The sequence below is a fragment of the Hippocampus guttulatus genome, chromosome 3 (genome assembly GCF_054856545.1).
Source record: "Hippocampus guttulatus isolate MCC_2025c chromosome 3, RoL_Hgut_1.0, whole genome shotgun sequence".
NCBI lineage: Eukaryota > Metazoa > Chordata > Actinopteri > Syngnathiformes > Syngnathidae > Hippocampus > Hippocampus guttulatus.
The window spans coordinates 16160963-16184610 of record NC_141263.1 but is presented as its reverse complement, the minus strand read 5'-3'; the positions used below and the strand labels follow the sequence as shown (position 1 = coordinate 16184610).

Sequence of the window (23648 nt, the reverse complement as noted above, 5' to 3'; positions counted from 1 at the left end):
TTGTAAATATGACATGATTTCAGTTGTACCATGATGGTCGCTGTAATTAAATATAATGACAGCATGAACGATGATTGATTTGCGAATATTTACTTGGGGTTAGCGACACTTTTTTTTCCTCTCGTCGTGTTGAACTTGTTTTTTTTCTCTTAACTTGGAGATTCCCAGGCCTGGCCCTTGTGTGGTAAAGTTAAACATCACAAGTCTTCCTATTTTTACTGTGAACATGTATCCTGAAGAGAGAAACTGCATACAGTGAGAAAAAAATAACCACAAAGCAGGCGCAATTAACCCCCCCCCCCTCCACCACCACAAAATAATGGTTAAATAAATGTTCATTGTTCTCTCAAGTTCCACAATGGTAAGAATATCTCCCACAGTGTCAATGTTAATTCTAAGCAACCAAAAAGAGAAGCAATTATTGTAAAAGTCGTATGAATGACGGAAAAGCGACTTTCCCTTTGAACTGAATCGTGCATGTTTTAGTGGAAATCTCGTGCATGCTCCGTGTGTGTTGACGCATGCGGAGAGCGTGCGCGATTGTTTGCTCGCCATCTCCCGAATCATAAATGCGGGGGAGGAGAGGGGGTGTGAGTGTCGGAGGGGGTTTCCTTTGGGGGTGTCTCGGCGGGTGCCGTGGGTACGGGATGGCGCTGAGTACAGTGAGCGAGTTCGCGGCCAAACTTTGCAGAGCGGGGAGGCAAAGCAGCAAAAGTTCGCCGGGGAGGCTGAGTCCCGATCCCGCATGCTTCCGCTGTCATGTCCCTCCTGCACCTCCCGTGTGAACTCGCATATGGACTAAAGACTTCAAAATGTGTGGATTGTTGTCTCGCAACTGAAGTGGATTTAACCGTGGCAGATACAAATCACCGCTTCGCTGCTTTCGCTGCACGCCGTGGTCGTTTCAATGGATTGTCGTCGCTCTTTATCATCTACCGGACTCAAATGCGTTGCTTAACTTGGAGATAAGTGAAGGGGAGCACGAGGAGGACATGTAGCCTTGTGTCGGCTCTCTTTTCACGCTATGCATTCCCCCCGTGACAAGGAACTGGCGCTCTTGACTCGCACACACCGACTCATGGCTGCGGCTATGCCGGGCGAGGATAGCCCTCTGCCGGTCAACACTTCCAGAGCTGACCGCAACGGCCCGGGGGGATTATTGGTGCACTGTTTTATATGTGGCAGCGGAGTAACGGCAGGGAAGGAGCTGAGGTTACAAGTGACCTATCAAAAGGAACGCTACCCATTTTTCCCCTTCCTCCAGAACCAGGAGCCAGCTCCCGGTGCGAGTGAGCTGAGCCCTGAGGGTCACGCGCTGGTGTGCGCCGTGTGTCACTGCTTCCTCGCGGAGCAGTGGAACTCCTTCGAGAGGACCAGGACGCCCATTGAGAAGCGCATGTACTGGCTGAAGCGACCCTACCAGTGCGACTCTCGCCGGGTCCCGCAGGAGTGGAACATCTCCTACGAGCTGGAGAGGAGGATCAGCTCCGGCAGCCACAACTATGACGGGGGCGCCGAGTCGGACTTCTCATCCTTCTCTGACAACATGTCAGATCAGGAGATGGATGTGATGGACAGGGGCGGCGGCGGCGCGAGTAAGGACAAGTGCTCGAGAGCAGCCGGGAAATCGCAAAAAGATGCCAGCAGGAAAAATTGTGTGAAAAACAGCCCCGATTCCCCGAGGACGCTCCCCCGGTACACGGTGGGGGTCTACAGCGCGCAGGGCTCACCCAAAGCGGAAAGCTTGCCGCCTACCAGACGTGCACCTAAAGTGATGACTAATGTGTGTCAGGCATCATTTTCTTTGGCCAAGTTCCAGGACGGCGTCCCCCAGCTGTGCCGTGACAACCGCTTCCCAAGCGCACCTGCGCAGGACAACGGGGTCATTATGCGCAACAGGTCATGGCTGGAGGACGGCAACGTGAGACACGCCGAGCCGCGTCACGTCCAGCCTGGAGCCGACAACAGCTGCGCCTCACCCGGCTACCCTCGCCCCGCCTCCGCCATCAACTCTAAATGTAATCGCGGTATTCCTCGAGGCAACAATTCGGACGAGGATGAGATTGACATCACGAGTGATGAAGATGGGGACGCGCACGGTCGTAAAAATGTCAAACGTCGTCGTCCCACGGGTGACCTTTTGACCAGAAAAGTCGCACAACTGCACCACGCTACAGAGTCAAAGCCAGACAGACACGCGTGCTTTATCTGTGGCACTGAGCTCAGTCCACGTGGGAGTTATAAAGTCAGCGTGCAAAAGCAGGAGACGGCACAAGGGGAACCTTTCTTTCCCTTCCTGTGGCTGCACAGCCCCCCTCCGGGTGCGTTACCCATCAATCCAGCAGGTGTGACTCTGGTGTGCGGAAGCTGTCACGCCTCACTCATGCAGCAGTGGCGCAACTTCCAACAGGCCGACGTTCCCGTGCTTCAACGCCTCTATGTCGTCCCGCTCAACCCGTCCGCCGCGTCCATGCAGGATAAACCCGCCCAGCCGACGAAGCGCGACACCAAAGCTCCCCGCGACGCCTGTTTCCTCTGCGGCCAGGAGTGTGGCGCCGATAAAGTGGTGCACGCGCAGGCTGGCGCCGGGAAATCTCGCGGGGTGATGTACTTTCCCTTCATCAACACGCTCCCCTGCCCACCCAACGCCCGACCGATGAGGAACGGGCATGTGCATTGCTGCTCACAGTGCCTTTTAATCCTCGAGGACATCTGGAGTGCTTATCGCCTTTGTCTCAACGAGGACCTCATCACCTCTGTTAGCTCCTTCCTGATCAGGTATCATTCCGTCACGGCCGTTGAAGGGTTCGGATCCGTTCCTTCGCAGACGGGCGTGTCTTCTGAGAGCTCCGTGTCGGTGTGCTACTTGTGCGGATCGGAGTTATCGACCGGATGCGAGTTCCAGCTTCATGTCAACCCACCTGGACGTTGCGGTGAGAAGGAGCCATTCTTCCCTTTCCTCACCGTGCACCCGCCAGCTCCCCGAGCCAAGCCGGTTGATGCCACAGGCCTGGTGTCAGCCTGCGCTCTTTGCTACCATGACCTGCACACTCAGTGGTCACAACATGAGAGCAGAGGGCTGGGCCCCGCCGCGCCCTCTACACCCTCCACCTCTGGCTCTTCCAGCTCTCCTTGGGCTCGCCAGTATACCTGTGAAGCATTTGTGTGCTTCTTCTGCAGGCAGGAGCAGCGCAGGCAAGGACGAATGTGCATGGTCACGGTGGCGAGGCTCCCCGTCTTCCTTTATGCGCCACGTAGCGCTCGCACGCTCCTGGTGGATGATGGAAGGAGGCTGATGGTTGGCTCGTGTGTGGATTGTAAGACCATGGTGCAGGTGGGCCAGAGCGCACAGCAGGACGGGGAAAGGCTCGGACGCGTGGCCTCAGATGGGGAGAGAGAAGAACCGCAATTGACCTCGCTAAAGCTTGGACGACAGGTTGGCCATTTTTATATATTTCTATTGCACTGTGCAAAAAGGCGATTAGCTTCTGTTGAATTATGCTTTTATGCTCCCTGTTTTTTTCCCCCCACACACAATCTGCAGAATGTTTGAGGTTTGACCTCAGCGTTTCACATGGGAAGTGCTGATGATGGCATTTTGCGTGGCTGAATTGTTATGAAAGTGCTCGTGTTTTTTCCTCATTTTCCCTTCATGTGCTAAATGAGTTTGAAAACGGTATCATCAAGAGCTTATCAAGGAATCGTGTGTAAGGAAGTTTGGGACCACTACAATGAGACAAACATCTCCAAAACTCTGTAAACACAAAGAAAACCGTATGAGGTCTGAAGGCCGATACCAGCATTGTGTTGATTTGATCAAGCATGACTGAGAATGTCTCGCATTTTGCTGCAGTTGATTTGGATGGCTATGAGCGTTGTTGAAATTTTTGATTTACCAGATATGTTGTTTCCCCAAAATACATTACACAACAAACCCTTAAGAACTTTGCACAAAGTTTTACGAAACATTACGCACTACATTACATTTGGATGGAAGAAGAATTAGTGTCCCTGTAGCAGACCCAGGAACGACTCTTGTAACATTTTACAGAAACTGAGTTATCCGTGTGTATAATTTTCCCAACGTTCATCAATAACTTAAAGCTTTTTCATGTCCGTTGACGAGTCCTTTCGTATTGCGATTGTGGGAGGCGTTTCACCTCATCTGAGCAGAAATCATCAGCTCATGTGCATATGTTTGCTCGGACAGCTCTAGTGTGTGTGTTGGTGTGGAAGTATTTATCTAAATTGAAGGCACACCTCAACCAAGAATGGCATCATTCTTTTACATGCAAAATCATAGGTGTTAATATACAGTGAAGTGAGGCCTCTCCCCACCACTGACAGTAAATTGGGTGAAATCGTCTTTGTTAAATCTTCTTTTTTGTTGTAACAGTGGTTGTGGAAGCACCTGAAAGCCCAAATTAGCTGTGTTGTCCTGATTGAAATAAGAGGAATTGTTCTGCAAGTGGTACAGATGTGCTTCTCGGTAAACAATATTCAATACACTTCCCCTTAAAGGGGAAGTCCACCCACATTTTTTTATTTTATTTTACATATTCTATGCACTCCAGCGAGTCAAAAAATGACATTCAGATGAATATTTTGCAAGCAGAGCCGTGATTGGTCATTACCTGAGCCCTGAGCTACTGTGATTTTCATTTTCAGTTGACAGCAAGTCGCAAAAAAGCCGCCTCCCTGAGATGGATATAACGGATGGATTTCACTGCGTAACTCATATTCCACAAATGCAAAATGTATCAGAATATTGTCTTTAGACTTGTGACGCGGCATAGAACATCATTGTCAAGAACATTTTTGGGTTGACTTCTCCTGAAAAAAAAAAATCTCTTTCACGCTAGTGCTCATTTTTACGATGTTGACTGTCACTTTTCCATCAGTAAAACCCATCCCTGCTGTGTTAGAGCTATGGATGAGAATGCAAATGGGGGCCAGTGGGGCCGTACAAGGGCTTGTGATGTTTTTAATGAAGCGCTGCGGAGCCTTTAGACCGCCAGTTGGCCTCCTGAACCGCTCTCTCATGCAAACAGTTACCGACTGTTCAACCTCGCAGGACATAAGACAAACATCTGTGGATGCCATTCGCACTCCGCAATCTCAAACTGGAAGCACGCTTACGCCAGCTGTCGGAAGTTGTCCACCTCATTCTCTATTTGTCCCTTAAGATAAAACGTCAGTTTTGCACTACCTTGGAGCCGTCGTACAGATAGGAAGCAACCTTCAACAAATATCCGTGACTGGATTCTAGTGGTGACTGGACCACTTTTATTTATTTATTTATTTGCTGTGCTTGTTGTTAACGGTGTGTATCATGCAGTCACACATGTTCTCAGATGACCTCATGGGGCGTACTCCTAATATAGAGTCTAATTATGGGACCGGCTTTCGCTCATTGAGACTGAGGTGTCGCAGTATGGGAGAAGTGTCATGGGTGGAAAGGTTTCGGGTGATCATTTTGGACTGGGCTAGTTGCAGGTGGCACAGCTTCTTTTGGCCTGTGTGAGCTAATAACCTGTATTAAGTGACATTGTCTCTGTTGGGAAATGTGTGTGCGTGTGTGTGTGTGTGTGAATGAGAGACACAGGGCTGCAGGAACAGGTGCTTTGTCCCCTTGGGTCATGCTTTATGTGTGACAGGGTGTTTATAATGGCTCTTGTAGGGTGTGGTGTGATTTAATCGGATCACATTGAGTATTTTCACTTTAGTACATCGCTGTTGATTTTTGTGCCTCATACCACAAAAAAAATGCATGTTGGAAGATTAGATCCGATTTAATGTGTTTGGAAAAATGCATACATTTTGTTTTCACTCATTTGTTTTATTTAGGACAATTTTATTCTACTTTCCAAAAGAAGACCCTTTAAATATGCCCGTTCGGCTCAAATGTTGCACGGTTAATACCAAAGTGATAGAAGGAAGGAAGATGAGTAGCTAGACTGATGTAGACATTTAGTGTACACTACAGTATATCCGCAATAGCAGGAAAATAGCCATTTTCTTCCAATTATTGCATTATAGTTAATCAAATTCTCGAATAATTCACTAATATCTCCCTTTACTGTACACCAGGGATGGGCAATTTACTACTCCGGGGCCACTTCTTAACCTGACAAAAATATAATTTTAAATGATGAAAAAAAAACGGGGCATATGTCTGTTTTTTTTTTTTTTTTTAAACCTAAATATCCACTTTCTGTGATTTTCCGGCTGTGCAAATGGCTTTCTTGCATAAACACCCCCATTCAAAGATGACACAAAATGGCTGGGCAACAAACCAGAATCAAGTCCAAGAACTAATTCTCTTCATGTTTTCACCAGAAATATCTCAAATAAATATCTTCCACCAAATACTTATTGACTGAGGCAACCTTTTCTGTGAGGTCTCTGAACCGCTTAAAAATCTCTATGGTGCGATATCAAATCCTGGGCTCTTCTCTATGTAGAACAATGGATCGAATTTCTAAAGCTCCAGTCATGGTTGAACCAGGGTGCTCTATAGTACCTGGAGTGCAGTGTACCAATGGCACCGCTGAAGGACTTTTCTAGTGTGTATGTCGGCAATGTATGAATGGCGGAGACCCAAACTCTTATGTGCTCTTATGTACAATGTGTTTTTCAGAAGTGAGTGTGTTGTCACTGCTGGTCTGGCATCCTGTGTACGGGGTATATTTTGTCACAGGAAAAACATGCCAGCCTTCTCAGAGCACCGCCAAGCAAGATTTACTGCGTAGCGGCAAAATGAGGGGGAGGTCAAAATTACACATGGGATCAGGAAGTGAAGCTGAAATGGGATATAAACAAATTAGCGAGCGTGAACAGTTGGAAGTAGAAGAGAAACTTTGAGGGCTGTGAGCGGGGCATGAAAGGAGTTGAAACTAAATTACTTTTTTAATTCAACAAAAAAAAACAGAAATGTTCTGACCAAAGAGAGCCGTTGAATGCTGCACAGCCTTTGCTGTATTCTCAATGGTAGAATCTGTCAGACTGCTTTGAATTTCACGGCAAATCCTCAATCATTCAATTAAATTAATGTCAAATACGTTATAGGCATGCTGCGGTTTACCCATCTATGCATCTCTCAGTCCTGCATTTTTCTCCAGATCAGAATCTGCGTATAATAATGTTGAAATTGAGGGCCTCCAGTGTTTGCTGCCGACACTGTACGTCTGTACTTGTATTTGTATTGTATTAAAACACTCTGATACTACTACACCAATACCACTTGTAAGGAGGAACCCGTGAGCTGTGTGGAGATACTTCAGACAAATATACATGACAACATTCACATTTTTTAGGTTTATCCTTCACCCTTGCCACACTCCTCTGCCATACTTTGTGGAAATCAGTTTGGTAGTTTTTGCGTTATCCCACTTACTTATTTGCATGATTCCACTAATGCACAAACCAATGAACCAATTCACTTTTTGCTGCATTTGAGGTAACAGCAATCTAGTGCTGGCCAATAAGAATAAGAATAAGAAAACCTTTATTCGTCTCACAAAGGAGAAATGAACAATTTACAGTAGCAAATTTATAAAAGGAAGAAAGTAGAAGAACAAAAAGTATAGGAGCTGCTGTAAAGTAAGTAAAAGCCATTAAAAGTGTCTAAATAGTTGAAAAGCCGTTCAAATTGAAACTCGATTACATTTTTCGTCCTATATTTCAAAGAATGTCAACTTCCTGGTGAGTTCAAATACTCGAGTGAGCTCATTGAGATTAAATCAAGAAGTCCAGCTGAGATGTTTCTTCACTTCCTGTTGCCACAGTAAGGAATGCCATTGAGAGCAAAGAATGAATCAAAAATTAGCATGTCACGCTGCTGCTCTCGGCTTGTTGTGTTCTCACCTGGCATTAATGTCATAGGGAGACAATGGAATTAAACTACTATTCGGGGGCTTGACGTCAGAGCCCTGAGGGCCAGGATGTAGTTTAGCTTGTATCTGGAAAATATTGACCTTTTGATCCTTGTAGCACAGTTGAATTTCCCAAGGGGGCCACGTGGGAAACTGGGACAGCTGTTGAGGGCAACACCAAAACCTCAGATGTGTTCAATGTTAATTTAAAAGAGCCATTGTCTTAACAACCGGGCTGTGACCTGAATACCACAAGGATCAAGAATTGAGAGCACACTGTCACACAAGTCCCATGATTCTTTGCTATTCTATAAAACTGATTAAAACTGGTCACTTCATTCGGTACACCTGCACACCAATCGGATTCAGTAGATTTAAAATATTCTGCTTTGAAGTGATAAAGAACTGCTCTTTAGGTACTACTCCTACATTGCGTTTCATTAGAATGTACAGCTATGCATAATGATTCAATTCTCTAGTCTTTTTTTTTTTATGTTTTTGGGCTATTGTCATATTTATGAACGAAATACAATGACAGCCACCACACATCAGCAGAGCGCCTCAATCAAATTCACCAAATTTGCGTTACACCACTTGTGCCACAACTTACACCTGCTTTTAGCTGGTCAAAGGTCCAGTCTACTGTCACCAAATTGCGTGAGGGGCGTGTCAAAGAAAACGCTCTCGGTCCGCCCAAACTCCCAAACACTGTAAACTAGACTTGCCCCAGGACAAAAATGACTGAGAGTGTTTGTTCTGGCATCGAATTGTGGATATGATAGATTGAACGTGATGTTGGGTTATATAAAGCAATTCTTTGTTGCTGAGGCTTCGTACTGTTTGTGCCGCATTTACGTTCTGCGGGTTTGTGTTGTATGTGTTTATTGTATCCCTCTATGCTTGTTAATTACAATGCCCCCATTGTGATGCTTACTAATGTTTTGTTTTCCGTTAGTTGGGAAAATAACTGCACTGCAGTACATCTGGAAATAAGGAAAAAAAAAGTGCCAGTTTGGATAAAAATACAAATAAATTCGTTTTATTGATACTTTTTTTATATGATTCAGTTTGAGTCATCATTAAACCTCTCCAGAGTGCAAATGGTATGGTTCCACATATTTTCCTAATGTGTTACATCAACCTCCATAAACCATGAAGCAGCTTGCTAACTAACAAACAGAAAAAGACAAAAGGGAAACAACTCTGTTTTCATTCTCTCCAGAGGATTTTTAAGTCGAGGTGGGCCTCATGGTTAGCACATCTGCCTCACGGTTCAAAGGTTCGGGGTTTGAATCCTTTCTGGATGGACTTTGTATGTTCTCGCCATCATCCTTTCACATTCCAAAAATATCCAAATAAGTGCATTGAATGTTCTAAACTGCCCTTCGGTGTGATTGGTTGGTTGTTTGACTGTGTGACCTGTCATTGGTTGCACTACTAGTCGAGGGTGTACCCTGTCTAAAGTCAGCTGGTCTACCACTCACCTGTGGCTCTAATGCGAATAAGCTATACAGGAATTGAATGAATACTGTTTGCGCTGCTACCACTGATTTAAAAAAAGAAAATCCTCCAGAAAACAAGAACTGGCCTGCAAATAATCCCCTTCACATCTGTAATTAAAATTTGCTAAATTCATCTGTTTGAAAGTTACCGTAAAGCTACCACGAATTTTACAAAACACATAACTTAGTCAGCTAGCTTAAAGCTAACACATAATGTAAAACACTGTACACAGGCTAACGCATGCACGAATTAACCTTTCCAAAAAAAGAATATTCAAACACAATTGGCACAGCAATATCACAAAAATCAAAAAACAACATGGGATGAAATTTCAAAGTATTTTCATTAAAATGTTAACACGTAATAACACGATCAAGTCTTGGTACTTTGTGGTGGTGCACACTCAAATATAAGTATTTGTACTTCTATTCTTCCGGAAGAAAAATGGTGTTGGTGCTCCCTGCAAATATTTTTATATTCTGATCTGCATATCCCATTTTGATAAATTTAGCATTGTCCATGGAGCCTTGCATGATAAGTCTGTGTTTTTCAGTAGTAAACCAGCTTTCACTGGTGTAATTATAGAGAACAGAGTGCAAAGAATGCACAGCCCTTCGTTCCCCTCCAGCTGCCCTCTCGCCATATCACACATGCATATGCAAACCTTCCTCGACGCACACGCTCGCACACGTAAAATATATTATCTTTGATCTGCATCTAAATTCACAACAGCTGCAAGTGTGTTTGTGCACACGTGTTTCTGCCAGGTGGTCGGCAGCACTGGCAGGTGTTTGCTCTTGTGCTCGCAAATGCAGCTGGATTGTGCCACAGCTGTCAGTGTGTTGTGGCCGATTGCGTGCGTGCGTGTCTGTGTGGTCACACAGTAGCCGCTATTACTGCTATTTTTAACATGTATACTTCGAGCTGCTCGTATCGCGGCCTTCTGTACATTTTCGCTCTTTTATTCCATGTTTCAGTTGTCTTTTTTCAGTCACTTGCCCCTTTTTTCTCTTTCATGGTCACCAATGATAGCTCAGAATGGATAAAAGAGGACTTCACCCCGCTGTCTGGATAACTAGATATCAGCTGCCGGCCCAAATAGCACATAGTGGACTAAATATACTTGGCACCCGACAGTCAGAAAACTGGCTCCAAGCGAACGAGACCTTTGCTTTGTTTACTTTCTTTCTGTCAGCCAATCAGAGAAGAGATAATTAACTTTAGCGGTCATCTTTTGGGATCTTATTTTGGCTCAAGAAGTCATTGCCTTCTTGGATGACTCGCTTTCTATTAGCATCCCCTCTGGCTGTGACCTCGCCGCCTCCTCGTACAGACCAACCACCTGGTCTCTGACAGCCTACTCCAGCAGGCTCCAGGACAGCTGGCGAGTCTGACAGACAGAGCAGGGAGTTATTGGACTGAGCTCGATGTCAGAATGTCGTGTGCAGTTTCAGCAAAGGCCGTAACGACTTTCACATTTTTTTAGTCTGCACACTGTGTGCTTGTCACAGTTTCAGCATCACATCTCATTCACCTTGAACCATTCTTTGGAATCTTGCCATTGTCTTTCTAATACGTTAGCGACTAAAATAACAACCAGTGATGGAATAACCTGTTGATTTGACATCGTCAGGAAGCCTCATCTATTTTGTTTGGAATGAAATCATAGCTAAACGACTGTAGAAAACCAGATTGCAACGGTACCCTCAGAGGCTCATTTTTACCCTGATAAACCCGTCACACGAGGCCAGTCTTGTCCTCATCAGACCCAATGACCCTTTTTCAATTACTCCAGAATGGTCTCCAGCAAAATAATTACTGTTAACCCTTTCTCAATGCTGCAAAGCTCTTTAGTCTCTCTTAAGATGGTCATATGCTGCACAAATTAAGACATTTCGGGCTGTCTCACTTGACTGAATCGGGGTTGATTCCAAGTTACAGTTGGGGGAATTCCTGGTGTGTCAGAAATTTGGTCGGCTCTGACAATGATCTCATCTGGTTGAAACAGGGTTACTTAATTTTTCAACCACTGAGCCTTTTTCCATCCCTTGGGCCTACGCAAAGCGAATGAAATGAATCCCTCAACACATGGCGTGAGCGGTCAAGTTTTTGAAACATCTTTCCCATTCAAATGAATGAAAATGCCACAGTAACTTTTCATCAAAGAAACAACAAAAAAATGTGTCGGGAAAATAGCAGTCCATATTGAACTCAAAAACAACCAGTGGTGAAATAATTAAAGACAAAAATTAAACTGCTTTTGTCACAATGCATCAGTTGAATGTCTATTGTGCTGCTCTTTCTAATGTGCCCTCTAAAAAGATGGGCACACGGCTATACTGTTTGTTCAGATGTCCTCTCAGGTCATTCGTACTGCAGTAATATTAGTCAATCTTCACAGAAGATGCAGAATCTAACTGTCTACTGTTTTATTGCCTGTCTACGTGTGTTGCTGCACTGCCTGTGTTGAGCGATTGGCATAAAGCATTATAACACTGCCATCAGGATTCTATACATTAGCCATTCTATGGCATTTCTAGTTATGTGTTAGCATTAAGCTAGTGGACTGAAAGGCAGTTATGTTTTTAAAAAATGTTTTAACAACATATGTTTCCTTGCTCACCATTCAACACAAGTTTCACTGTATGCCGTGTTTGACCAACGCTGGACAAAGGCATTCAAGGCGGTGAATAAAGATTGCTGTTTGTGTCATTTAGCACCTACTTCATGCACATTGCCGCCTTCACCAGGACTTCTGTGGAATTGTGTTTTCGGTAATGTCATGATCTTTAATTCTAACGGATCAGACATCCATGTTTAGAATGTTTGAGTGCACTTGCGAGGTTTTAATGATCAGATTTGACATGTTTGGAGGATTGTTTTCCATTGATTCATGTCTCCCGCTGACATGACTATGCCTGAATCAGAAATACACAAATACAATGTCTCCATCTGTGCGACAGATAGATGCCGCACATACCTCCTAAGTGCCTTTTGTTATTCGTTCAAGGCCTTTGTAATGTGGCCAGTTTAGGGGGGTGTGATTTCACATGTAAAGCTGGCTGCACTGTTATGAGGTCAACTTGACCTTAACACGCATCAGATAATGAGTGGCAAGGTCAGAGGGAGACTGTTGACATGTCAAAGTAAACATATATCAAGAAAAATCAAGGTTTCCTTCTCCATTTGACATCAATTATAAAAGCTCAAGTTGTTTGGGAAACACGGGCAAGGGGCTTCAATGTGTTTTTATGTTCTTCTCCTCCTCCACGGGGCGCAATAAAAATAGCTCTTGGCGCATCACGTTTGCTGTCGGAGGGATTCTCCTCGCTTGCGTCTCTCACTTTCCCCCCCACCATCTTTTTTTTTTTTTGCCGCCTCATCCACTCCTCTCCAGTTTTGTCCCCTTTTGCCTCTTTCCCCCTCCTTTTCTCCCCCCGGCCCCCCTTCCGCTTCATCTCTCCCTGTGGTATTAGTGGGGCCCACATGTTGCCGGCCTCTCCTGGTGGTGTGAGCCCCATGGCAGGCCCTGGCTCCAGGCAGACGCGTAGTTTGGTGTGAGTGTGTCTGGCGGTGCGTTCGTGTGAAAGTGTGTGTGTGTGTGCGTGTGTGTGTGTGTGTGTGTGTGCATATGCGTGTGCGGCCGCTAACACAGTAACCTGATAGTGGTGTGGCTGAGCAGTACAGAGTGGAGCAGTGCTGTGATTTATCCCGTGGGCCCAGCAGATGGCTGCAACAGGAGTTTGTTTAAGTTTGCTTCAGAGCTGGGCAAGCGGCCAGGAGCATAGTGAGGGCCTGCCAGAAAAATGTTCAGTGACTCTGGATGCCTAACCACACTACTCCCTCTTGTAGCAACCCCCCCCCCCCCCCCCCACACTCCCCCCAACATCCCCCAGTCAACACACACACACACTCACACACAAGCTATTGCAGACTTGCTGTCGCTATTCTCCTTTTACCCATCTCTTATTTCTTTTTTTCTTTTTGCTCCCATCTGTTTTGCACACATGCTCACATGGGATTGCACACACACACAGACTCAGGTACACGCACGCGTGCGCACGCGCACACACACACACACACATGGTTCTGTCTGCAGCATCCCTGCTGCTGATATGTCCTCACATCTCCGAAGGGGGGTATATAAGACCGATGCCGTGTCCAGTCTGGCGGAGGCGCCTTAATGCAACGCTTTGCGAAGCAGAACGATCACAAGCGTTCTGTTTAAGGTCATATTGTGCTCATTATTCTTGTCTTTTTTTTTTCTTTTTCTGAGCACTATGTAATCTGTTATTTTTCTCTTTTATATTAGTTCAAATCACAAGATTACCATGACAGTGGAACCACTAAAGTTAAACATAATAGGGTTTTGTTTAGCTCCGTTGAAAGAAAACTTTTTGGGGCAAATCAGGGGTTTTCCAGGATCAAATTGAGACCGAGCAGATATTGTTCTGATCATTTAGATACAGGACGTGCATGTGCCACGCCCCGCATTGGCTTCACTGAAATATTTACATTTTCTTTTTCTTTCATATTTTACTTCAAATAAATCCGATATAAAACTAAAATCAAAAAGAAATACAGTTTGAAATTAGATGAGCGAATAAAAGTGCATATGTTCAGCTAAACAAGCAAAGTTAACCCACTTCGCTGTACAGTTTGTGCCCGTTACTGTAAATGGCAGTTGAACATTGTCTTGCGCCATTTCATTGAGACAATTGTGAATCAAATGAGTGTTGTCGTCTATTAGCTTAAACAAAACTTTTCGCTCTGCACTTTGTCGTTTTGCATCAATGAACCTGAGGGCTGGTGTCCCTCCCGCAACTGTGAATAACTTTATATGAAATGAACAGCACTTGAGTCATTGTGTATGAAGTCAAGTCCAAGTCAAGTCTCAAGGCTTTTCGTTTCTGTCTCGTCACAAGTCGTTAAAAACAGCGACTCGAGTCAAGTCACCGTGACTCGAATCCTGATCTCCGATTGACAGCCTCCTTTTATTCATTTTGTCAACTTGTAGTCCTTTGCACTCATGTAGTACAGTGCGGTGTTCTCCTGAAAAAGGATCAATACGATAAGGCGATGATTAATTTTTAAAACAGCGGAACATTTTGTGTTTTTATGTTCTACCTTTTCGAATGAGTTTTTTTTCCCTTTTCCACTCAATTAGTGAGGCAAGTGAAGCACTACACCACCAATAACCACAAAAATATTCTATTACTGATGAAAGCAATACATTTGTACCTCACCTAACCCAAGTTTTTGCAAGAATAGGCTTTTCAGTGGACGTTCCTAAGTTCAGTGCCATTGGATGTTGTTGTGAACCGAATCCAACGAAGAGCTGCATGTCTTTAAAAGTCATGAAGATTCCTTGTGTCGTCTTATGTTGTCTCATGACGATTGCGTTTCGTGCTAAACCACACTTACTCCCTTGCTCTAGTTGCTATAGTAACTACAGCTGGTTCTCTTCATTCGGGCAGTCATTGAAAAGGCGACCTCAATCAACATGCATTATTCCTGTGATGTTAGAAACGACCTCTCTTGTACGAGATGGCCTCTATGGCCTCTCGCGTATCATTTTGAAAGCCACTTCAAACGCATACGAGTGTCACATTGAACAGGACGCAGAGGAGGCAGGTGAAGAGAAATCATATCCTCCTACAGCTCTTGGGGCAGGAAGTGAGGGGTCAGAGGTTGGGTAGCTTAGTAGCCCGCTAATCAATTTATCTATCCAGGTCAGACTCTGTGATCAAGCCAGGTTTAATGCCTGCCTCGACAAGTATGCTGAGTGCTTTACTGTATGGTACATGTGAAGTGAAGTCCACACGTACCAAGAATTGGGCTTGAATTTGAGCCACTTTCTCCTATTCTGATCATTGTCAGAAAGGCCAGAGTCTCCAAACTATTTTCCTCACCGATTGTCCTGCAGTGTGGGATGTGTTAGTTATTTCATTTTCCTGATCTGTTCGGAAAACGGTCGGGGCTGACAATCATGTGTCAGAACTTTTCAGTATTTCCAATAGCAAATTCTTGGGGTTGAGGCGTCAGGTGGTAGAATGCTCACTTCTCAGTGCTAGAAACCATATCGAAGTGTCCTTGAGCAAGATACGGAGCCCTAATTTGCTCCCAATGGACCCTACAGCGCCTTGCTTGGCTGTATGAATACGCGCATGAATGTGAGGCTGTGTAAAGCGCTTTATCAGTGCACTCAATTGACCATTTTATCATTCTGTGGGTCAGCACAGAGTTCGGCCATGTGGTTGACTAGATGGCTTGTGACGTGGAATGGAATGATAGCCAGTTAGGAAGTAACCTCAAGCTTGTTGTGTTGAGTCTTTGTATAAGATGTCTCAGTGAGTCATCATGATTCATAAGAATTTGCAACTGTAGTGCACTTAGCAGAAAAGCTTCACAGTTTATGCCTTTGCTTACTTAGCACAGCGGTTAGCAACCTTAAATACTAAAGAGCCATTTCGTCTGTTTTCCGCAGAAAACAGAACCAAAAAAAACCCCAAAAAACATTTGGAGCCACAAAATCCTTTTGATATTTAAAGTGAGGATAACACTGAATAAATATATCTCTTTTTTCATGGACAGTATGTTTAAAAAAAAAAAAAAAAGGACCCAGTGTTGTGTTGCGTTTATGAAATCAACAAACTGCTACATGGAACACAAAATTTAATTTTAAACCTATAATAAATACTTAGCTTACTTTCTTTTTGAGTCCACATCATTTTCATAAAATTAAAGCCAAATAGAAATTATCCACCTGCACCAAAGCCAAAAATGCCATCTTCCTGTACTCACATGACCATTTCACTTAACAATGTACAGTCAAACCTCGGTTTTCGAATGTCTCTGTTCTCGACCAAATCGGTTTTCGACCAAAAATTTCGAGTTTTTTATGTCTTGGATTACGATCGAAAATCAGTTCTCGAACAAACTGAGCGCACTTGAATGCACCACTTGACTCCTCTCGCCTTCCTTAGACGAGGAAGTGACGCTTCCTCATGTCGCTTTCCATTGTGAGCAGACGTGCTCAATAAACTTTTTTTTTTTTAAAGCGTGTTTTCGGTTTTCGAACAAATCAGTTTTCGAACAGCCTTTTGGAACTGATTATGGTCGAAAACCGAGGTATGACTGTAAATGTTAAAGTACTGCATATTTGAAAAATAATAGCCAATTAAAGTGTATATTTCACCTGGTTAATGGGATTTTTGCTCCGAAACCTCAGCATTGAGTATCGGGACATCAGGGTTGTAGACATCACCTTCATTTTTACACACAACTATAATCTGTCATTTATGAGGCGGGAGCTTTTTTTGTCATCAACGGAGGTCACGCGTGGTGTGACAGTCAACATGTTTTGCTCAGAAACTTTTCTGTCCTTTGATTTATTCATGGTTTGCCTAACAGGTGGCTCGAATGACTCAACAAAGCTTATATTTTCCAAAGTCCCAGAAAGCCACAGCAGAGAGATGAAAGAGCCAAATGTTGCTCGAGAGCCGCAGGTTGCAGAGCCCTGGCTTAAAATTCTCTATTTATTTTCCGGCAGTCTGGCTCCCCGATGGCCTCCTGCTGCCTCTCACAGGTCGTCTTGGTACATGTCATGTTGGACACACCACACTCGAGAAGAGAACACACACACACACACACACACACACACACACACACACACACACACACACACACACACACACACACATATAGCAGGTTTTGGCCTCACCCTCCCTGCGCAGCGTGACTTACGTCCGAGAATGTTACAGAGTATCTTGAGCCTTTATATTAATCTGCTCAAACATGACTCCCACTGTTCACTCGTTATTTCAGCATGTAGACGCTGAGTTGCTTTTATGGAGTGTTGCTGAGCTGGTCAATGGTCTTCTGCTACATCACTCGGCTGCGTTCCTGTTGGATCTCCGCGATAGGCTGTAAAACCCGACTGACAGCATTACTTTCGAAGCCGCCATACGTCAACCTGAGGAAGTGCCGAAACCGTGGGAACGCAGACGTTTGTGTGCCAGCATGTGTGAGTGAGCAACATGAGGCGATCAGCTCGGTGCGAGTACATGACTAGCTGCTCAACGATCAGGCCTGCTGACCTTGTGACCCCAAGCTCTCTGTGAGGAGGTTGTCTCCAATTACATTGGGCCTAATGTTCTGTGTCTGACAGCATTAGAAGAGGAAGGTGTAATCTCCGGAGTCTACACGGAGCTCACTGATGGATGATGGTCTTCTGTAGATTGGATGTCATCCTTAGTAATATTTAGCGTCTACCTCGTAGGACAGCATCTGTTTAATTGTAGGCAGAAACTCAGCTTGGGTTGAATTGAGAGTCAGTCATGTCTTGTGGACATTGAACGGCGTGGTGATCGAAAAACTGAGAATTTCACCTTAAATTTAGAGGGAAATGTAGTCTTGGGAAATGTATGACTTAGGATCAGCTGATTTCCGTTTCATGATTTTTTTGTGTGTGTTTACCTTGACTTTTTTATTGTTTTTTGTAGACAAAAGTAGTAATGTTGGTGGGATTTAAAAAAAGTAACTTTGATAACTACTTTCATTTTTGTGACTTGATCATTAGAGTAATCCCTCGTTTATCGCGGTTAATGGGGACCAAAATCACCCGCGATAAATGAAAATCCGCAAAGTAGCGACCAATTAACATACTGTATACAGGTAAAAAAACGGTCCCCAAGAAGCTGCAAAACAACAGCGAGTCACATAGAGCAACATATACAGTACTGCACTCCATGTATATGAATATATTTTTTATGAATATGTTTAAAAAAATCTGCGATGCACTGAAGCCGCGATAAACGAACCGCAAAATAGCGAGGGATCACTGTACCTTAATGTGCTACCTAATCATTCCCTGCCTTACCCTAGTTTGGCCGTTTGAAGCATTTTTTTACTTGCGGCATTTTTTTGTGTGTGTTTATTTTGCAGTTGTTTTGCATGTTATTTTTTTTTAGATTGCATGTGTGCGTTTGTCTTTTTTGTCTACCTTTTTTTTTTTTTTTTTTTTGCTTGTAGCATTCCCCTGTTTTCAGCCCATTTGCCCCTGTCAGCTATCACAGCTTCTATTTCATTTGCACTTTTAATATACTCGAGGACATAATTGCATATTTTGTAATTGATTGTGCATGCTCCCGGTCTCATTTTGATCAAATATTTCCACCTGCTTGCAGCATTGATAGAACAGCTTTCTGCTGTACCGCAACAGTATTGTAAAGTGATACAAGTGTCGTGGTGTGGGTGCGTCTTGTGATAGGAATAAAGTTACCCGTATTCTTTGGCGCTTATCCCATTGTCCCATCGGTTTGAATCTTTGTAGACCGGTGTCAATCGGGATAGCTGATGCTAGCAAGCTAATTGCTGTTGTCATTCACCAGCAACTTAGCCGTTTTTGTACTCTCTGACCCTCGCAGATGTACGTCGCCTTGTTGTAGTTAGGTGACAGCAGCAGTTGGGCGAGTAAATTGACAGTCTGATTTGGTTAATCTCGCAATTCTGACGGTTGGACCTAAAGGTTTCACTTCGAGGCATGTTTTTTTCCAGAAAATTTTAAATAAACTTATGATTCACTGAATATTTTCATGGTCCAACGGGAACAAAGTCACTTATGGAAACATGAGAACACCGCTTTTTTCCTCATTGCTCCCACATACTTTCTTACCTGCTGGCTTGCGGGTGAATAAGAGTCATAGGTGAGAGCGAGGTCCCTGTTTGTGGTGGAGCTCCTGTGTGTGTGATTCTGTATCCCAGCCCTGAGGTAAATATTTGAGAATTGCAGGCACCATTCGGCTCAGTGTCGTGTGAGGCAGATGGTGACATCATCTTTTCCTCATGCGCTTTTGCGCACACTACCTTGGTTTGAACAATGGTTACGCATTTTGCATCTGTAGCTTTTCAAGATAAACGCCTTCGTAATATATTTTTCTGCAATCGATTATTATTTTTTTTTTCTGTCCACTCATCAGTTTTGGCTTGTGTAAACAGATGCTCTCCCGGGCTTTTCTTTTTACTTCCCTAACTGTTCCTGTTTCTTAATTGGTTCTCTCATTCTCAACCTTAAATCTTCCCGTTCTTATTCATGCTTTGCCTTTTCTCGTCTCTGTTCCAGTGCAGAGCGCGCCAATCTCACTGGCGCCGGAGCTGCCTTGAGTTTCCTTTCTAGAGGAAAAAAGATTTATTGGCTCTTTTTTTTCATTTTTTATTTTATGTATTTATCATCTGCTTTTTGCTGTCATAGAAAACTGACATGCCTCACTCCCTTTCATGTGCGTGCACTTGCACGTGCGTGTATATGAATATGTAAGAAAGTGCACAAGTCAAGCACAGATGTTGTCAAAGGCTCCGTCTTTGTCGGAGCAATATTCCCTCTCTTGCAGAAAAAAGGAAGTGTCTAATAAAACGGGTGTGTGCGTGTGTGTGTATATACATGTGCGTGTGCGTGTACATGTGTGTGTGTGTGCGTGTGTGGTGGTATCACACACACACACACACAGAGCCATCAGTTGGCCTCCCTCAGTCTCCCTAGCTTGTAAGAGAGAGAGCAAGTCTGAGAGAGAGAGAGAGAGAGAGAGAGAGAGCAAGCAAGGCAGGAAGCAGAAAGGGAGGCCGTGCCAAGCTGGAGCTGAATTCCTGCCAAGAGTCTACTTGTTTGCTCGTCTGGCTGGAGCCAGAGGCTGACCTTATTAGCTGGGAGGGCAGCCGTCTTATTAAAACACATCTGGCGCTCAGGGAGCCCAAATAGTCCTCATATTGTCTTCCTGCTTACTCCTGACCTTGCGTTACCTAGCAGGAATGCTGACAAGGGCTTCACGCATCTGTTGAGAGTTTCACCATGGTAGTCCACACCACCCCATCCCGCTCCCCTCCGCCTCCCCGCCCTTCCACCCTTGCTGTCTTTGCTGGCGCCTGCACGGTAGCTCAGTGGGACCTGTTTTTCTTCCTCCAGCCCCCACCCCCCACCCCTCTTTTTTTTCCCCCTTTTCCCTCCCACCTTTTCCACACCACCGCGATACGCTCTCTGGCATAGCGTCACCGTACCCCCCTCTCCCCGCCCCCCACAAGGAGCATTTTTTTTCTTCCTTAATCCTGCCAGGTTTCTGTGCCGATACAGTTCTTCCTGTGTAAACTGGCCGTGGTTAAAGACCTCATTTCAAAGTGTGACAGCAGGTTCAGCTCCATGCCCTCGCTCTATATTAGTCACAATCCACTGATTACTCTGGCTCAATTAACACTGCCCATTTCCGGTCAAATACTTTTATCCAAATTTGTCATTTATCTTTTTTTTGTAAGCCACATATGATTGAGTCCTGATTCAGATGTGAAGATTTTTAAAAATTATAATTGGATGACTGAACCTACAGTATGTAGTAAAGTCTCGGCCTGGGGCTGAGGCCACCCGGTGGCAAATCGCAAATGTTTACTGACGTGGCCGCCACTGATATCCGATCCACTTGGTGTTGATGATGGGCTTTTGCTCACTTTTCTGGGGTGTACCAAGGTTATCATTACCAGACGTAACACCTGTCCATACCTGTTAGCTGCTACACAGTGATGGGTGATAACTGCTTTCTATTACGCACAACAAGACACAGTCAATGATTTTTCTCACTTCCGTATTGTTTTTCCCACTGTGAAGACACTTTGTATTTGTTCTGCCGAGTGAGTTGAAAACATTCAGCTTGTGCACTGGAAACTGTTTCTGCTGGTGCTTGCCCTTTGACCCTGCAGCATCCTCTGGTTTCAGCGTGGAGCTCTGCTTCAGCGTCAGGACCAAGATGCCCTCAAGACCCAAGCCCCTTAAATCTACAACAAATTCTAAAGCATATACAACCTTACTTTTCTTTCAGGCCAGGGGATTTCTCCATTTTGCTATCATGCTGACATTTGCACTTTCCTCATTTATAATTGTTGTAAATATTTTCTTTTCTGGAAACTTTTTTTCAAGCTTGTGACTGCAAGAATGGCTTCACGATTTTGGGTTATAGCGCCATCTATAGCTTTAGGACGCACTTAACAACCTGTCAATGCAGTTTCATGAGGATTTGATGCTATTTTGTCCCTGGAAGCACAGAACCAACTAAAATCCCCTTATTTGCTGTGCATTTGCATTTTTGCAGTCAGTGCTGTGATGATCCCTGTGCACACCCACGACAACGGTGCTCTTGAGCAAGACACCAAAACCTTTCATCTGCTTTGTCGCGCTCCGTTTCAGTGCATGTTTCCTTACTCGTGTGATGCGCTGAAGGCAGAGGACACGTTTTATGAACATGTCTGTAAATGCACCATCAGATTAAAGATGATTATTATTATTCTGAGAAGAGTCTTGACAGTACTGAACATCTGTTGCTGAATCTGCTCCTAAATGTCCCTCATCTCCATCCATTTCGCCTCTATTCTCAGATCTTTTCATCCACACAGTATGTGTTAGTGTATGTGCTTTTTAACGCCCCCCCACCCCTCTCCTTTTTTCCTTTTTAATGCATGTCGACTCACCCATTGTTCCTTCCCAGTGCTCCCACCGCAAGTGATGTATGGTAAAAATTGAATGATTCACATCATCACTGCTGCTTTTCTTGTAGCACCACAAGGTGCCACTGTGACTTGCTTTTTGTGCCTTGTGTTTGTCTGTGTGTCTGCTTCTGCTGTGGGCAGAGATGACAGCACACCCACACACACACACACCCACATACACATACACACTCACATTGCACATATGCACTCCCTTCCCCTTTAGCTTGTGAGCTTCAAAACCTCATCATCAAGCAGATGCTGTCCTCTGATTGGCTGCCAGTGAACTGCCGCATGCATCACTCACCTTAGCTTCTTACGCACACACTCACACACACCATATTGTGTCAGTGTTGCTGCAAAAACAATTTGAGCCCTGAAAGAATTTCAACAAAACATAAAGGTCATGATCGTGGTCAAATTTGCTCTTAGATCAGTGATTCCGAGCCAGTGTGAGAACCAATTTTATACAGCTGAAGTAATCAAGGTTTCCTGCAAGTATTGGCTTTTTGTTCAAACCGGTCCATCATTGTCATTATCATTAATTTTCAGTATTTTTGTTTGGTAAAATGGGTGTCTTAGGTCAATACATTCCCGGAAACACTGTTGTAGATCACTGTTTGTTGTTGATCAGTTGATATTTTATATGGTTAGGCCCAGAAGTACCATTGAACTTCCATTTTTGGAAGAAAACTCAAGCAATATTTCTCATGGTTAAACATCTCTTTTTTTCCTTCATTGAAGAATTTTGATACCGTGTGAAAGACAGCGGGGGGGGGGGGGGTTATTTTCGCACTCTCTGACAAGTTGTTTGTTGAATTGTATGCTGTTTTCCATTTTCTTTATCTAAGAGCCAGAACTCGCAGTTTTCTTTGGCCCCATTGTGGCTGATAGAACATTAACACGTAATAAATAAGCAAGAAAAAAAATATTTCTGAATGCTTCTGCTTAATGCGCATGCTGAGGCTCGCTTTGCGAGAAAACACTCCAATTAAAGTTGCGCACGTGATGCTTTTTGTGAGCTTGTGATTCTCGGAAATAAATGGCCGACACACGTGGCAGGAGACTATTTCGACAAAAATGATTGCCGATAACCAAATCATTTAAAAACTTGACGTGAAAAATAATTTTCCACTGTATTTGGACATTGGCGAAGGGTTTTTATAATTTGTCTGATCACGTTTATCCACCAACCCATACTAAAAACACACACACACACAAGCTACATCTTATTTTGCTCCTATGCTGCTTCATTGACTCAAGTCTCTCAGATGCTCGTCTCAGCTGCTGCAATTTCGTTTTGCGTCCTGTTGCGTGGATGGCCATGACTCAGAGAGAGCTAAAACAATCGTGTGGAAGAAAGGTCTGAGCTGAGCAGATAGACCCTTCATCATTCTCCAGAGGAGATTCCTGACATTCTTCTACTTCCCTGCCCACTACAAAGAGACACACTCCCTTGAGGCCTATCACGGCTCTCTGCCTTGTAACACACACACACACACCCACACACACACACACGAAGAACCTTTTCCCTCCTTTCCTGTAACGTTTGCAGCCTCACACCATCGGTCCAAAGTGAGCGCCGGTGCTGTAAAAAGAGGCTCTTTCTTCCTTCCATTGGACAAAATAAATAGCGGCTCTTCCTCTCTTTGCTTTCACACGCTTCCTGTTGTTTCACCTGATGAATGGAGGAAAGGACACTTCCACACCTCTCCCATCTATCTTTGCGCCATTGCTATCTCTATCTAT

The 23648-nt window shown here is 44.3% G+C and overlaps 1 protein-coding gene across 1 annotated transcript in view; it reads left to right on the top strand.

Moving 5' to 3' along the window:
* The first annotated feature begins 998 nt into the window (after nt 1-998).
* gse1b (Gse1 coiled-coil protein b) overlaps nt 999-23648 on the top strand; it is a 164812-nt gene continuing 142162 nt past the window's right edge. The window contains exon 1 of the mRNA XM_086107063.1: nt 999-3436. Coding sequence (XP_085963189.1) covers nt 1025-3436 — 2412 coding nt within the window. The 5' untranslated portion in view covers nt 999-1024. The remainder of the gene's footprint in view (nt 3437-23648) is intronic.